At 44.3% G+C, this 15729-nt stretch overlaps 1 protein-coding gene across 3 annotated transcripts in view; it reads left to right on the forward strand.

The window, feature by feature from the left end:
* Positions 1-5388: 5388 nt before the first annotated feature.
* The window catches only part of LOC142860836 (organic cation/carnitine transporter 2), a 32995-nt gene continuing 22654 nt past the window's right edge, over positions 5389-15729 (forward strand). For 2 of the 3 annotated variants that reach the window (XM_075992631.1, XM_075992632.1), the window contains exon 1: positions 5390-6035. Coding sequence is in view for 1 of the 3 variants with exons in the window: in XM_075992629.1 (XP_075848744.1) it covers positions 5643-6035 (393 nt within the window). In the remaining 2 variants the exon portion in view is untranslated. Of the gene's footprint in view, positions 6036-15729 lie in introns of all 3 variants that reach the window. The other variant, XM_075992629.1, reaches the window with a different exon arrangement.

The following is a 15729-nucleotide window of genomic DNA, read 5'->3' on the forward strand; positions in this document are numbered from 1 at the left end:
CAATTTCTCTGTGCCCAGCTTAGAAACTACATTACGGGTATTAACAATAGCTTCAAAATTATAAACAGAAAGGAGACAAAAACAAACAAACAAAGGGTGGTATACCTTGAGATCTCACTCAGAGTGATTTGGTTGATCCTGATCTCAGAGTTGTTTCTGTGAGTCCTGCTAGCATCAGAGAACCATAGAAACTGTGATTGGTTCCCAGCAGTTCACCATTCCTGGAATTCAAAGTAAGTTGGTGTGGTGTGGTGGTTTGAATGAGAATGGCCCCCATAGTTTCATAGATTTGAATGCTTGGTCACCAGGGAGTGGCACTCTTTGAAAGCCTTGTTGGAAAAAGTGTGTCACCAGAGGTGGGCTTTGAGGTTTCAAAAGCCCATTCCAAAACCAAAGTCTCCCTCTTCCTGTTGCCTGCAGATCTAAATGTAGAACTGTCAGCTACTTCTCCAGCACCATGTCTGCCTGTGTGCCACCATGCTTCCTGCCATGATGACAATAGACTAACCCTCTGAAACTGTAAGTGAGCCCCAATTAAACATTTTCCTTTATAAAAGTTACCATGGTCATAGTATATCTTCACAGCAATAGAACACTGACTCAGACAGTTGGGAAGGAGAAATAATTGGGAAAGAGAGAGCAGTTTAGAGGGTCAAGATAGAATCCATTAAGACAAAGAGACCAAAGGACAGTTTCAAAGGATCAAAGGAGCCCCAGTCAGTTCCACCATTCCTAACTACAAAAAGTTAGTTACAGACATCAACAGGACACAAGAGGGAAGGCCCTTCTATGGGCTAGCAATACCAGGAAGCCGGGACCATTGGCTGCCATCTAGGAGGCCCATTATCATATCTATGCCTGTTTGAATCCATTTAAAATAAGCTTTTTGTGTGTACACATGTGTTTGGAAGTATGGATGTACTTGTGCACATATGCATGTGTAGTTGCCAGAGATTGATATTGGCATCTTTATTAGTTACTTTTCACCTGAATTTTAATTTTTTAAAATTACACTTTATTTGGTGTGTGTGGTGTGTGTGTTTGTGTATGTGTGTGTATGACACCGCCGTTGCACACATGTGGAAAGAAGAGGGAAATTTGCCAGAGTCAATTCTTTTCTTCTACCATGTGGATTGCAGGTGTGATAGCTATTCTTGGTTATCAACTTGATTGTATCTGGATAAACTATAGTACAGAAATGGAGGACACACCTGTGATCCAGATCTTGAGGGAGGAAGACAACATGTCGTTGGTCTGGATCTTGAGTCTATAAGACACAGGCCTTTGATAGGAATCTTGAAGTAGGATGACACAATCTTTACTACAGATCTTGAGGTGGGAAGACACACCTCTAATCTGAACCACATCTTCTGCTGGCAGCCTGTATAAAGACATGGAAGAAGGAAGGTTCTCTTCATCTTTGACTGCTTGTCCTCCCCTTGCCAGCACATCCATTCCTTCACCTGAATTGTAGCCTACTTCTTTTGGGATTCCAGCATATACTGAAGACCAGCTGGTGTAGGAGGTCCTTCTGTCTTTGTGTTGCTTTCATTGGTTAATAAAGAACCTGCTTTAGGCCTGTTGATAGGGCAGAAAATTAAACAGAATGCTGGGAGAAAGAAGGCAGAGTCAGAGAGATGCCATGGATCTGCTGGAGACAGATGCTGGAAATTTTACTGGGTAAGCCACTGCCACATGGTAATACATAGATTAACAGAAATGGGTTAAATTAAGATATAAGAGTTAACCAATAAGAAACTAGAGTTAATGGGCCAAGCAGTGATTTAATTAATACAGTTTTTGTGTGGTTATTTCAGGGCTAAGTTAGCCGGGTGGCTGGGACAAACAAGCGGGCTCTCCTTGCAACAACCAGCTAAGACACCCAGTCTCCTGGGACTGAGCAACTACTAGAGTCTTGGACTTTGCATTCACAGATAGCTGTTGTTGAGCTGAAGCCTGTAAGTCATCCCAGTACATTCCCTTTATACATACTTACACACATACTTATATACATACATACATACATAGAGAGAGAGAGAGAGAGAGAGAGAGAGAGAGAGAGAGAGAGAGAGAGAGAGAATTTGTTCCGTAAGTTCTGTGACTCTAGAGAACCCTGACTAATATCAAACTCAGGTCATTGAACTTGGGAGCAAGCACTCTACCCACTGAGTCATCTTGAAAAACCCAATGTTTTCTATTATAGTGTAAACTAGCTTTTATCTATGGTAAAATAAGACTTATTTTTACCTGGTTTTCTTTGGACAGGAGTCAACATTCTTTTCAAAGAGGTTTTCAATTATTTCGAAATGCTCAATACTATTAAAGGATACAGGAAACTGGTTTATTACCAAGAAGTTGTGCTTTCTTTCTTGGTAATTTCAAATAAGGACCAGTTATGATGTTAGCAAGAAACAAATTCTCTTCTAAAGGCATAGCCATGGAGATTCAGGAAGAAGGAAGGCTGGACAGTCAGATGCAAAGAATGACCAGTGCTTATGATAACACTTTTACCATTGCTCACTATGAGTTCCAAGCATGCATGTGTTGCCCAGGGTGGCCTCATATTTACTATCCTCTTGCCTCTGTCCCAAATGCTAGAATTATACATATACTATAACATCTGGCTCAGTGTAGTTTTAGTTTAAAAATCTATGTGCTATGTAAATGTTTTCTGGAGTGGTCTGAAGAGGTATGGCCCACATAAACTCATGATTTGAATGCTTGGCCCAAAGAGAGTGGCACTATTAGGAGGTGTGACCTTGTTGGAGTAGGTGTAGCCTTGTGGGAAGAAGTGTGTCACTGTAGAGATGGACTTTGAGGCCTTACATTCTCCAAGTACATTCAGTGTGACACTCAGACTCCTTCCTGCCACCTGCAGATCAAGATGTAGAATGCTCAGCTCCTTCTCCAGCACCATGTCTGCCTGCACACTGCCATGCTTCTCACCATGACGATAACTGACTAGGCCTCTGAAACTATAAGCCAGCCCCAATTACATGTTTTCCTTTATAAGAGCTGCTGTGGTCACGGTGTCTCTTCACAGCAATAGAAACCCTTACTAAGACATGCATATTTCCTTGTCTGAGAACTGGTGGCAATGCTGGATTCCCTTCTATATTTTTGTTTTCGGTTTAGCCTGTATTAAATGCTATCGTGATTGTATTGTTTTGTTCTGTTTTAAAACAGACAAGCAAGCAAAGGCCCTAGGTTCAACCCCAGGACCACAAAAACAAGTAAGTAAAACAAAATAAAAGCAGGAGAAAACACAAAAACGTTAAAAGGCATTTTCACAAAATAAGAATATCTTGTAATATTTAAATTATTACTAGCAGCCAAAATTCTTAAAGTCCTTAAAACAGTAAAACCCAATATGGTAGCCACTAACTAAATATAGTTGTTAAGTATTTAAAGGTGTACCTCACCAGATCCAATTGAAAGGAGACTCAAGTACACACCGGACTACTCAGACTTAGCATGAGAAATGGGATTCGTGATTTTTAGTAAGAATCAAATGCATTTATAATTTCCATATCAATTTTATGATGAAATAATAATGTTTCAGATACATTAGGTTAAGTATATTACAATTTGTTTCATACATTTTAAAGAAAGCTTTTTTTTTTAACAGTGTTGGAATCAAACTCAGGGCCTGGTGCATGTGAGGCAAGCATTCACCTACTGAGTTCCACTCCAGCTCTAAAAGTTTTGAATATGCAGCATTGGCAGGTAGAGCCTAGGACACCTGCTGACAACTCAGTTTCACCTATCCCTCCCTGCAGGGCACATAATTATAATTAAAATTGTTTCTTCTTTATCTAAAATTTGAGTTTAACCAGGTAGATTTTTCAGTTATTAAATCTGAAAATTGTATTAATATGGTTAATTTTAATTGCAATGGTTAATATTGTCAACCATACGGCATCTAGAATCACCTAAGAGAGACACCTCTAGGCATACCTGCAAGGAAGTTTCTAGACTGGGTTAGCTGAGCCAGAAAGACGAACCTTAACTGTGGGCAGCATCCATTCCATGACCTGAGGTCCAGGACCATATAGAAAGACCTATCTCAAAAAAATAAGTATAATAAAATTACAAATGGAATGTCTCATTTTATTAGGCAATGTTGCTTTAGAATCACACGGTTGCTGTTTTATGCCTTTATTATTAGAATACATTACTTAGACAAAATATTGGGTCTCATGGTAAGGTTTTGTGTTTGTTTATTTTGAGATAAGAGTTTCACTATGTAGCCCTGGCTGGCCTGAGAAGGCATCTGCTACAAACCCAGGCAGGTTTTTGATGCTGTTGCTGTATGTTTTGTTTTTGTTTTAACTAATTGGTTCCTGAGTTAACAGTAAAGATTACAAATCTGAGAATCCGAGACTAAGCTCATTAATCTTGAAGTTAAATTTTTTTTCCATTCCTTAAATCAACTGAGAAACAACCAAATTATTTAAGAACACAAAACAGAGTGGGAGTCTGGGAATTAAAATTCATTGCGCCCTTTCTCATGGCCAGTTCCAAAATCCATCCCTTTTTAATATACATACTACTATTATTTTATTTTTATGTGTTTTGCCTGAAAGTCTGTCTTGTCCATGCACCAAGTACATGTCTGTTGCCATGGGAGCTGCCCTAAGCCTGTTGGGAAGAGAGCCCAGGTCGTCTGGAGAAACAATCTGGACACACACACACACAACCCCACCCCAGAAAGGGGTGTAACCCTGGTTGTCCTGGAACTCTGTAGACCAGACTAGTCTCGAACTCAGAGATCTGCTTGCCTCTGCCTCACAAGTGCTGGAATTAAAGGCAGGCACCTTCACGCCAGGTTGCAACCTGGGCTCTTAAATACTGAGCTATCTCCGCAGCCCCCAAAGATGCAGCTCTTTTCAGGAAAAACTGGGACAAAGGCGGTTGTCAATTCTCAGATGATCACAATACCTTCTGACCCACAACAAAAAGTTGAGAGTTTAGGCGACTCCACCCTTAAATTCTAAGACTCTCTCCAGTGAATGCCCAGGTTGGCCATGAAAAAAAAGGCCTTCATGTCACCCTTTCCCAAAGTAACCCAGGGAATCTAATCCCTGTCATTACCTTAGGAGACCCTACCCAGCCCCTACAAGCCAACCTGCTCGGGGCGTGGTCCACAAACGCCCGCCCCACGCCCGCCCCAAGACCCGAAGCCAAACAGTCTGGGCGAACTAGAAGACACCACCCCAGCCAAGCCCCAAACCGAGACCAGCGGAGGGGGCGGGGCCATATTAGGCCACACCTTCCCGCTCTCCCACTACGGAAGCCAGGCTCAGCCCCGCCTTCGGCACCGCCCGGCCAGTTCGGAGTCCTTGCTCGGCTCCGCCTCAGGCGCACGCGCGGCCAGCGCCCACCGTGCGTCACTCAGCCCCCTGCCCCGCCCCCGCCGCACCGTGCCTCCGAGCCGGGACGGCGGGGCGGGCCTTGCGGCCCAGGCCCAGAGCCCGCCCCGGCCTCAGGCCCTATGTAAAGTTGGCGGTGGCCAAGTCTGAGGCAGCGGGGGAACTCACGAGTCTGTTCCTTGCTCACTCGCAGACACCAGCAGCGCCCGGTCTCCTGCGCCGCGGTGTCCCCAGGTCCCCAGCCGGGCGCCGTGGGCTGCTGAGGACAGCATGCGGGACTACGACGAGGTGACCGCCTTCTTGGGAGACTGGGGACCCTTCCAACGCCTCATCTTCTTCCTCCTCAGCGCCAGCATCATCCCCAATGGCTTCAATGGGATGTCAATCGTGTTCCTGGCGGGGACCCCGGAGCACCGTTGCCTTGTGCCTGACACCGTGAACCTGAGCAGCGCGTGGCGCAACCACAGTATCCCGTTGGAGACCAAGGACGGACGACAGGTGCCTCAGAAATGTCGCCGCTACCGACTGGCTACTATCGCTAACTTCTCCGCGCTAGGACTGGAGCCGGGACTGGACGTGGACCTGGAGCAGCTGGAGCAGGAGAGTTGCCTGGATGGCTGGGAGTACAGCAAGGACATCTTCCTGACTACCATCGTGACCGAGGTAGGTGGCAGGTTCCTGTCAGCATCTGTTGATAAACGCGGGCGACGGTTGTAGTCCGTCGTCCAAGGAACAGGCTCCCTGGTGATGGGCATCCTCCAGTCAGGACGCCCAGGAACACAGATTTATGAAATGACTTCTAGCCACGATATGTCCCTCAGAGCACAAGTGTCAGGCTGGCCATCCGTCCTTAGAGCCACATTGAAGATGAAGTCCAGAAGGTCCTGCTTCTAGAATCCCTAAGGCTCTGAGTGGTGCGACTTTGTCTAGTGATGTGATCCAGAGGAGCCTAGGACTTGGTCCAGGGAAGTGCCTCCGTCTCAGCGTCTGTGTTCAGAAAGGGATGCTCGGCAGAACTTTTCTAAGTTAAGGAAGCATGTGTCCCAAACTCTCTTCCTTTTCTCTAGTTACTCTTCACCCATCCTCACCCCAAATGAAGTCTCATCCTGCCCCATGAGAAACGCCTCATGAGAGATGCCCCTTGAGAGATACCTCATGAAAGAGGAAAGATGCCCTATGAGAAATTGTTTTGTTTCGCTTCAGTGGATTGTTATTTCTTAAGGACCCCTGGGTCTGAAGATCTATTCAGGGTGACTTTATTTGGAGTCTTTTCCACAGTATTTTGAGACAAGAGCGCTGGTGGGGTTTAATTATGGCATGTAGCCTTCATGTGGAGAATGATGGAAACCTAAATCCTCATCCCCTTGCTCTTTATTCTTCGGTGACTCTGTCTGACCCATTGGAGTCTCTAAGCTGGAGTTATGAAAGCTGTTTAACGGTGCATGTGGATGTGTTTTGCGGACTTAGGCACCAATTGTCATTTCCTGGGCTCTCAGCAGTACTAAGTATGCAGAACAATGAAAGAGCCCTATGTGATACCGTTGGGCATCAGGGTCAGTGAATGTCAGGAATAGGGATTGATCAGTTAGGCCTCCTGGAGGAGATAACTTCTTGGTGAACCTAGCCATTAGGTCCAGATCCAAGAGCAAGAAATGGTTACAGGAGGATGTAAAGCAATAGCAATAAGGAGAAGCTAGGGGTCCATGTATGGCATCTAAGCCTCCTGGAGGCCGGAGACTGAGCTTCCCTCCTTATGGAGGCTCCCAGGTATGTTGCTTCAGGGGGGTGTGATCCTTCAAGGGTAGAGTCTGAGAACGTCCCTGCAAAAATCACTGCCTGCTTTCTTTGAAAGGTTGAGAGTTGATGTCTCCAAAACCTGTGCCAAACCTGCTACCTAAGTAAGTAGTTAGAGTAAAAGCTAGCCCGGCCGTGGTGGCACATGTCTTTAATCCTAGCACTTGGGAGGCAGAGGTAGGTGGATCTCTGAGTTCCAGGCCAGTCTGGTCTACACAGTGAGTCCCAGGACATCCAGGCCTACACAAAGCAAAAACAAAACAAAAAGCCAGTACTGACTAAGTTGATTAGTGCTTTTGATCTATGAGTCCACAGAGAAGAGATTCTCAGTTGCTCCACATCCTGGTCTCCAAACTCACAGTGCGTGGAAGCCAAGTGGGATCTGACAGAGGCTACTGGGTGACACCCATTCCTCAGATCTGTGTCTGGCTGCCCAGAGATGAGCAGTTGAAATCTGAAGGGACTTACTGACATCTCTTGAACTTTTACCCTGACCTTGAGGGTACTGGGTCACTTGTGTCACTTGCCCTCACTCACTGTCATACTGCTTGCTGCAGTACTGGTGAGCTCCCCAGAGGAAAACTAAGCAGCAAAAGTCCAGATCCTTTTGACCTACCGCTGCTGCCAATGTCATCGAGTCTTTTTTTTTCCCCATGGATCTGGATGTTATTGAGCTGTCTTAGCAGTTTCGTAAGAGCTGTATGCCCTTTCACCTACTTACAGGTCAGCAGTCTTTGCGGGAGGCGAGTTTAATACTTTACTTAGCTCTTTTGTTTGGGAATACTGGAATGCCTGACTTGAAGTTCAAGGCTCGTCCTCTTAGATGAGCAACTGCTGTTGAAAGCTGCTGCTTTAACATTCTGCTGACTTTTTCCAAGACCTGATCTCTTTCAACCCACACCTAGCCTGCTGACCACAGCAGCTAGTCAGTCCCCTGCCTGCTAAATGTCTCTAAGCCTGCCCTCTATCCCAAATTAAAGTAGAGGTTAGAGGTCTTTTAAGTACACTGGTTTTGAACAATTCTTCTTCTTCTTCTTCTTCTTCTTCTTCTTCTTCTTCTTCTTCTTCTTCTTCTTCTTCTTCTTCTTCCTCCTCCTCCTCCTCCTCCTCCTCCTCCTCCTCTTCCTCCTCCTCCTCTTCCTTCTCCTCTTTCTCTTCCTCTTCCTCTTCTTTCACTTTCAAGTTAAATTACATGCATGAAGTACTAAACTTTGCAATAGATTAAGATTTCTGTGTCTCCCTGAATCTTGACAGGATGCTAGATGAGGGAGATCTTTATTTTTTGTTTTTTCTGTGGGTTTTTCACAGGGTTTCTCTGTGGCTTTGGAGCTTGTCCTGGAACTAACTAACTCTTGTAGATTAGGCTGGCCTCTAACTCACAGAGATATGCCTTCTCTGCCTCCCAAGTGCTGGGATTAAAGGCGTGTGTCATCACTGCCCAGCTTGAGGGAGATTTTTTTTTATTGAAATTGGGTGATTGGGAAAATAATTTATGAGCCTTTCTAGAAGGTTTAAGAACTAACTGATAGACAAAAGAGAAACTTGAGGAGCCACAGACTGACTGGAATGCTTTAAGGGAAATGTGATTTCCCCCCCCCACACACACACACACTGACTGGAGCTAGGTTCTGTGTGTATTGAAAACCAGGCGGTGGGGTTGGCCAAAAGAAAGAAATCCTTTCTATGAGGTCAGAGAGCTTTGTGCGCCCACGTTTCAGGAAAGCTCGGTGAGCTACATGCTTGTAGGCTGGCCCCTCTTCCTGCCCCTTGCTCATCTCTGGGACACTTGGCAACTCCTACCCACCATGCTGTACTTCTGATCCAGGATACCCCTTCTTCTGAGAACCTGTCTGTTTTTACATTGCTGTGCCACCTGCTCTGTGGTTTCACAGAAACCCTGCCAAGCCTGCAGGCAGAAACATTTCTGTATGGCTTTCTGGTGCCTCTGAGTTCAGGCTCCTTCAGCTGAAGTCTGGCATGGCTCTGCATTGTCCTACACCACACCCGTCTCTGCTTTCCATGAGTCTCTTGCCAAGGCATCAGCAGGACTCCAACTTGTTCTCTGGTGTTCCAGACTAGCTTTTCCAGCAGTCTTGCCTCTTGCCTAGGTCATCTTGGAAAATGGGAATTCTTCCCAACATTATCCACAACTCACTGGATGAGAACTCCTAGCACCCTAGTTGGTGGGTTTGGCATGAGTCTGAAAATAGAGACCAGAGAACCTTGGAGCCAGGACCTTACTGCTTACCTGTGTTAGCCACCCCCTCACCCACGCCCTGCCTACTTCTGAGATCCACAGACACTAATCTTTGCCTTGGTAGCTACATGGCAAACCAAAGCCACTTGCTGGCCCTAACTTCTTGTGCACATACAGCCATAGTAGACACAGCTCATGGGAGCAGTCACACTGAGCCCTCTCTTACTAAGAACCAGCACTCTGGGTCAGGGTTCAATAATGACACAGTCAGGAGTCATAGAGCAAAGAAAAGAATTCATCCTACAGATGAAAGTCTGGTGCTCATCTGGACTCTGTGCAGATGGGCAAACACTGTAAAGGAAATGATGGTGTTGAAGGGCGGTGGCCCTTTTATCCATTGAGCCACTCAGCCATGTATCATTTAGTTCCCAGGTCATTGCTCTGTTCAGGGCACGGTGGACATGACAGAGGTTGTTAGAGCAGGTACTACTTCTCTTTCCTGAAAGCCCTGAAGCAAGGGTCCACTATAATTTCTTCTTCAATTTTATTTTGTGAAATTGAGTCTTGCTAAGTTGACTAGGCTGACTACAAGTGATCTTCCTGCTTCAGATTTTTGATTGTTGGGACTATAAACTCTCACCATTAATTGTAATAGGATTTACTATTAATTGTAGTGGGGGCAGAACACAATGTTTTAGGGATTAATGAGTGTCAATAGGAAGTGAGACCTGCTAGTGTGCTTGGTCACTGATGCAGACACACTAGGTACATCTCAGGGAGACTTGTATCTCTTGGACATAGATCCTATCACTTTTCTCTTTCAGCTGGTTCATGGGTGCAAGAACATTTAGTTCCAGAAGACTTTATCCTCCCTCCCCCACTCACCATTGTAAAAGGAGCCGTTTCCCGCTCCCGGCTGCCTGGCTTGCTTATACCCCACAATAACAACAAACAAATTATATTTATTTAAACATGCCTAGCCCATGATTTCTAGCCTCATATTGGCTAACTCTCACATCTTAATTAACCCATTTCTATTAATGTATATTGCCACTTGACTGTGGCTTACCGGCATAAGTCTTACCAGCGTCCGTCTTGGAGAAGAGAGCCGTGGTGTCTGCCACACTGCCTTCTTCCTCCCAGAATTCTGTTCTGTCTGCCCCGCCTACCTATTTCTGACCTATCAGGCCAAGTAGTTTTCTTTGTTAATTAACCAATGAAATAGAAGGGGGAGGACCTTGGACTTCCCACAGGGCAGGTAATCTAGACTGCTCTTCAGACTTGAGGGGGGGGGGAATGAAGTAGGGAGAGAGGGAGGGGAGTGGGGGAGGGGGAAAGGAGTGGGACGAGGGGGAGGGAAATGGGAAACGGGGAGGAGGCGGAAATTTCTTTCAACAAAAAAAATAAATTAATTAAAAAAAATTAACCAATGACAGCAACAGATAGATAGAAGATCCTCTTACACCATTTCCCCTTTTTCTGTTTAAACAAAAAAGAAACACTTTAACATATTAAAATTACATATAGCAAAACAGTTATAAAGCAAGAATTACAGTTACAATATTTATATCTATTTTATCTTTTATCATAACAATTGAAAACTATAACCATCTATCTATTCTTCAACTCCATCAAAGACTCCAGAAGGGCATAAAATTACCTAAGTAAACAAGAAATAAGCAACTTCCAAAACTCTAGTAATGACAGAGACATCTTGCTGCCTGGACAGTTACCCAAAAAGTTCTTTTGTACCGTCGGGGCATCCATCTTTGGCCTTCAGGCCCATAGTATCCAGCAGACTTTTCTATGAAGCAGGAAATTTCAAAGGCAATTCAGTCACTTTCTGCTGTGTCCTGCAGAATGTCTCACAGACTCTTTTATGAATCAGGAACCCCGAAAGACCATCTCACCTTTAGGCAAGTTCAGCAGTCCCCTTTCTGCGGGTTCTTTGTGTCCAGTTTATGCAAGAGTCCAGGCAAGAGCAGTTTCTTGCCCAAATGGCTAGCAAACTCCATAAGGAGCCTCTTCAATGCCCATCTTCCTCTTGAAGTAGCTGGTGCTGCCAGTAGCAGATGTGTCTCATTGTCGTGAAAACCCTAAGTTATTAAAACATTTAAAATGCCATATTCTGTAGTCTTTGAAAGATATGAAGAATGCCTATCTAATTGAAATATATTTCTATATCTAGAAAATCTTAACTAACATGACTACAAGCTTGACTATTATCAATGATTATCCATTAACAACCTATATTTCCCTCCAAAACCATAGAGAAACCCTGTCTCGAAAAACCAAAAAAAAAAAAAAAACAACCTATATTTCCTAATTATACATTACATTTTTAAATGAACTTCACAATCACAATACCTTAATCAAAATTAGAGATACATATACATATAACAAAATTTATACCAATGCAAATTATTCATATCTATATCATATACCCCTTTAAATGTAAAAGAACATTTGTAAACAATGTTTGGTAATATGGGTACAGTTATTTCTCTCCAAACTTCTTCCTACTGTATGGAGCACTGTTAATCAGGTCTTTTATGGTGTATCTTGTTTGCTAGGTTCCTCTCAGTCAGCAGTTGAGTGAATAATTTCTTGAGGATGTTCACGGCGACCTTTCAGGAGGGCATGGTCTATCATACTATATTGGGATAAAAGCAATCCACAGGGTCTCATCTTCTGTGAAAACAAAAGGACCTCTTTTCCAAAGCATCATATCCTTAGACCCAAATTCTGAAGTCAAGATAGCTTTATAATACACATGTTGGATTAGCATAGCAGACCACACAATGAAATGTCTCTCTGTACTTAGCTCCTTTACAGTCAAGAAATTTAAAGAAAACACAATAATATACAGAATCCAGGCTCTCTGTGAATTTTCCATTTTTATGTGGCTTATTTTTCTTTATTTCTTTTAATCTATAACTATATGTACTTTGTCTCTCTAAAGACTTTACCTTTTTTAAGGCATTAACTTTATTCTCTATATTCTTTTTCTTCTCTCTCCCAAGCCTATGTATGTCTAACACTATGACCCATTTAGAGGTCTTTTATATCTAAATCTGTCCTATTGCATTGTCTGTAATTCTTTACTGTTCAGGAACATTTTTGCTTTGTGCTTTTAAATTGCTAAGCACTTAAGAATCTAAGCTGTGACATTCCTAGGTCAAAAAACAGGTACTGTGGACTTGCCCCGCCCAGTCCAACATGGCCGAGCTCCTTGTGCCTCTGAGCCTTGCGCATTGCACCACTAGCATGGCAGAGCTGCTTGTGCCTCTGAGCCACGGAGCAGCGGGCTGTTCTTGATGTTGGCTCCACCTCTCTCCAATTTCAAAGTGATGGACGTACCATTTCTGCTAGCTCTGGAGCCACCAGGTAGGAGCCACACTCAGCACTTTTAACTCTGAGACTGAGCATGCTGCACATAAACTCTTCCTTTTAGAGTTACAGCCAAATCTACCACGCAGAGCACTGCACAGCCTGGAAACATCTCTCTGTAAGGCAGCAGAAATCTGCCATGCTCTCCCGCCTGCCTAAGCCTGATCCCACTGTATGCTCAGGCAGAGAGCACAGGCATTGTCTCAGAGTACTTTCTTCCCAATTCTGAGCAGGAACACAAACATCCAGTCCCGTAAAAGCCATGGAAATGCTTTATAGCCAAGTTAGCGCTGGTGGCACATCCCAGGAAACTGTGTTTTAAAACCATGCAGCTTTTTTCCTGCTACGGCTGCTGAGACAGGGAAATTTCTCTGTGGCACCCTGGCCAGCAAACATCAAAAAACTGTGTTAAACTCTATATTTGTGTCTAGAATTCCTTTTTAAGCCCTCTTAGGTTTTACATGGAGTTAGTTACCACTCTGTCGTAAAAGGGGTGGCGGGTTGCATCCCACCACCCAGCTCCCAGCTGCCTGGATAGCTTATACCCCAAAATAACAACAGACAAATTATATTCATTTAAACACTGCCTGGCCCATGATTTCTAGCCTCATATTGGCTAACTCTCACATCTTAATTAACCCATTTCTATTAATGTGTATTGCCACCTGACTGTGGCTTACTGGCATAAGTCTAACCAGCGTCCGTCTTGGAGAGGAGAGCCATGGTGTCTGCCACACTGCCTTCTTCCTCACAGAATTCTGTTCTGTCTGCCCCACCTACCTATGTTCTGACCTATCAGGCCGTTTTATTTATTAATTAACCAATGAAAGCAACAGATAGAGAGAAGACCCTCTTACACCACCTCCCCCTCTCCCTTTCTCCCTCTCTCTTTCTCCTACCTCTTTCTTCCCATTGTTGAAAGGAATGTTCATTATATATGAGGTAGAGATGTGCTTCTTTGAGCTGAGAGGGTGACTCAGGGTAAGTATGCTTGCTGATACTGGATCCCAGCTCCCATACTGAAAAAGGGAAGTTAGGGAGGGAGGGAGGATGAAAGGAAGGAAAGAGGTGTGGGGCTTATGAGATGTCTAAATGTTAAATAGCATTTTGTGCTCATCCAAAGGACCTGAGTTCAGTTTCTAGCACCCATGGGCAATTCACAACCACCTGTTATTCTGAGTCTAGAGGATTCAACACTTTCTTCTAGTGTTGTATACACAGGCAAGTATATGCATGTGATATAAACTCACATAAACACATAAAGTTTAAAAAGTCGTACACAAATTCTTAAAATCGTTTTTAAAAAGAGATTTTAAAAAGCTGGGTGTGGTGGAGCACACCTTTAGTATCAGCACTCCAAGAGGCAGAGGCGGTGGCTCTCTGAGTTTGAGACCACAGCGAAGCCCTGGCTCAGAAAGCAAGAGTGTGGAGGGAGCCAAGCATAGCTATGCTGTTTAGTGAGAGACCCCATCTCAAAAGAATAAACAGGATACCCAACATACTCCTCTAGTCTCCATGTATGTAGGTATAAAGGCCTGTACAGACATGCATGTACATATACTACATGTGCATTATATAATAATAATAAATAATAAAAATAAAAGGAAAAGATGCGATTCTTCTTTTTAAAAATCTGAACAGTTGTTTTTTTTTCTTAAAGATTTATATTTGTGAGTGTTTTGCATTCATGTGCTTGAAGCACCACATACATGCAGTGCCTGTGGAGGCCAAAAGAGGGCTTGGGATCCTCTGGCAAAAAACTCATCAGTGATTGAGACATAAATGAGATAAAGAGTCTATCTAAGTGGACAGTTTGGAGAGCTCTGGCACCTATGTTAACATATCCTTTAACCCACTGCTACTAGAGAGACACATTTCTGACTAGAAAGAAGTGTGGACCCTGGTCATGCTGTTCTCAATTCTCCAAGTTTGGGTCCCCTTCTCCAGTTCTCCATCTATGAAGCTTGATGCATGGCCAGTACTACAGAGCCACCTACCAAGTAGAAGCATTGATGGTCTAGCCTTCGAGTGCTTTAGTTATAGCTGAGTAGCCAGATGAGTACAGGAATACTAGGTTCATGTGTAAGCTCATCAAGCAGGAATGCGTAACTTTGACTATGATCCCACCCCTCCAACAAGAATTCAGGCCAAGTCGAAATGCCTACTGCATTGGATATGAAGGTTGGCAGGTAAATGAATAGGTGGGACTCACCCTGTGCTTTTGAGAACTCTTGTCCTTAGCTGACTATTCACAGGCTCCCTATAGCCAATAGGAGACAAATATTAATGTAAGCCAGGCCCCGGGAGGTATCAGGGACTGTCAGTGGTACGTAACAGAATACTTTCTTCGGTGAGTTAAGCTCGTGCCTAAACTAAGGATAGGATAAATTAAGCAGGTGGGGTGAAAGCCTGAAAGATTCTACGAACTATTAGAGCAGTTTCTTCTGCTTTCACTCGGCATCCAACCTTGCAGTGTGGGGTTCCCAGAAGCCTGTTTTGGGTAAACTTACTAAGATCCACTGTTGTAGGAAGAGCAGTAATATGCCTGAGGCAGCAGTGGAGGTTCTTTATGGGCAGCCAGTTGGGTGCCCTCCACACCCAGGTATAGGTGACTGCATGAACCCAGGACAGCAGAGAGGCCCGGCTGTTTATTCCTCTGCCACCAGCCTAGAAGACATTCTCTGTGAGAGCAGCACTCTCCCAGCCTCTGCTGAGTGCTGGGGAGGCAACAGGCTCTGTGGAAGGCAGACAATAGTTTGGTGCCAGCAGAGGGAGCTCTAGATTGCCATGAGAGTGGCTGTACTTATAAGGTCTACAGAGGTTCCTACTGCACATAGTCTCTTACCAAGCAATATCTTTCTGGGAAACACCAAAGTCCCTGTTTGGACTTTCTCCTGTCTTGCAGCTCTGTATTGGGGTGAAACAGCTAGATGTCTGAGTGTCACTGTTTTCCATGTACCCCACTCCTCCCTGTAT

The sequence above is a fragment of the Microtus pennsylvanicus genome, chromosome 11 (genome assembly GCF_037038515.1).
Source record: "Microtus pennsylvanicus isolate mMicPen1 chromosome 11, mMicPen1.hap1, whole genome shotgun sequence".
Classification (NCBI taxonomy): Eukaryota; Metazoa; Chordata; class Mammalia; order Rodentia; family Cricetidae; genus Microtus; species Microtus pennsylvanicus.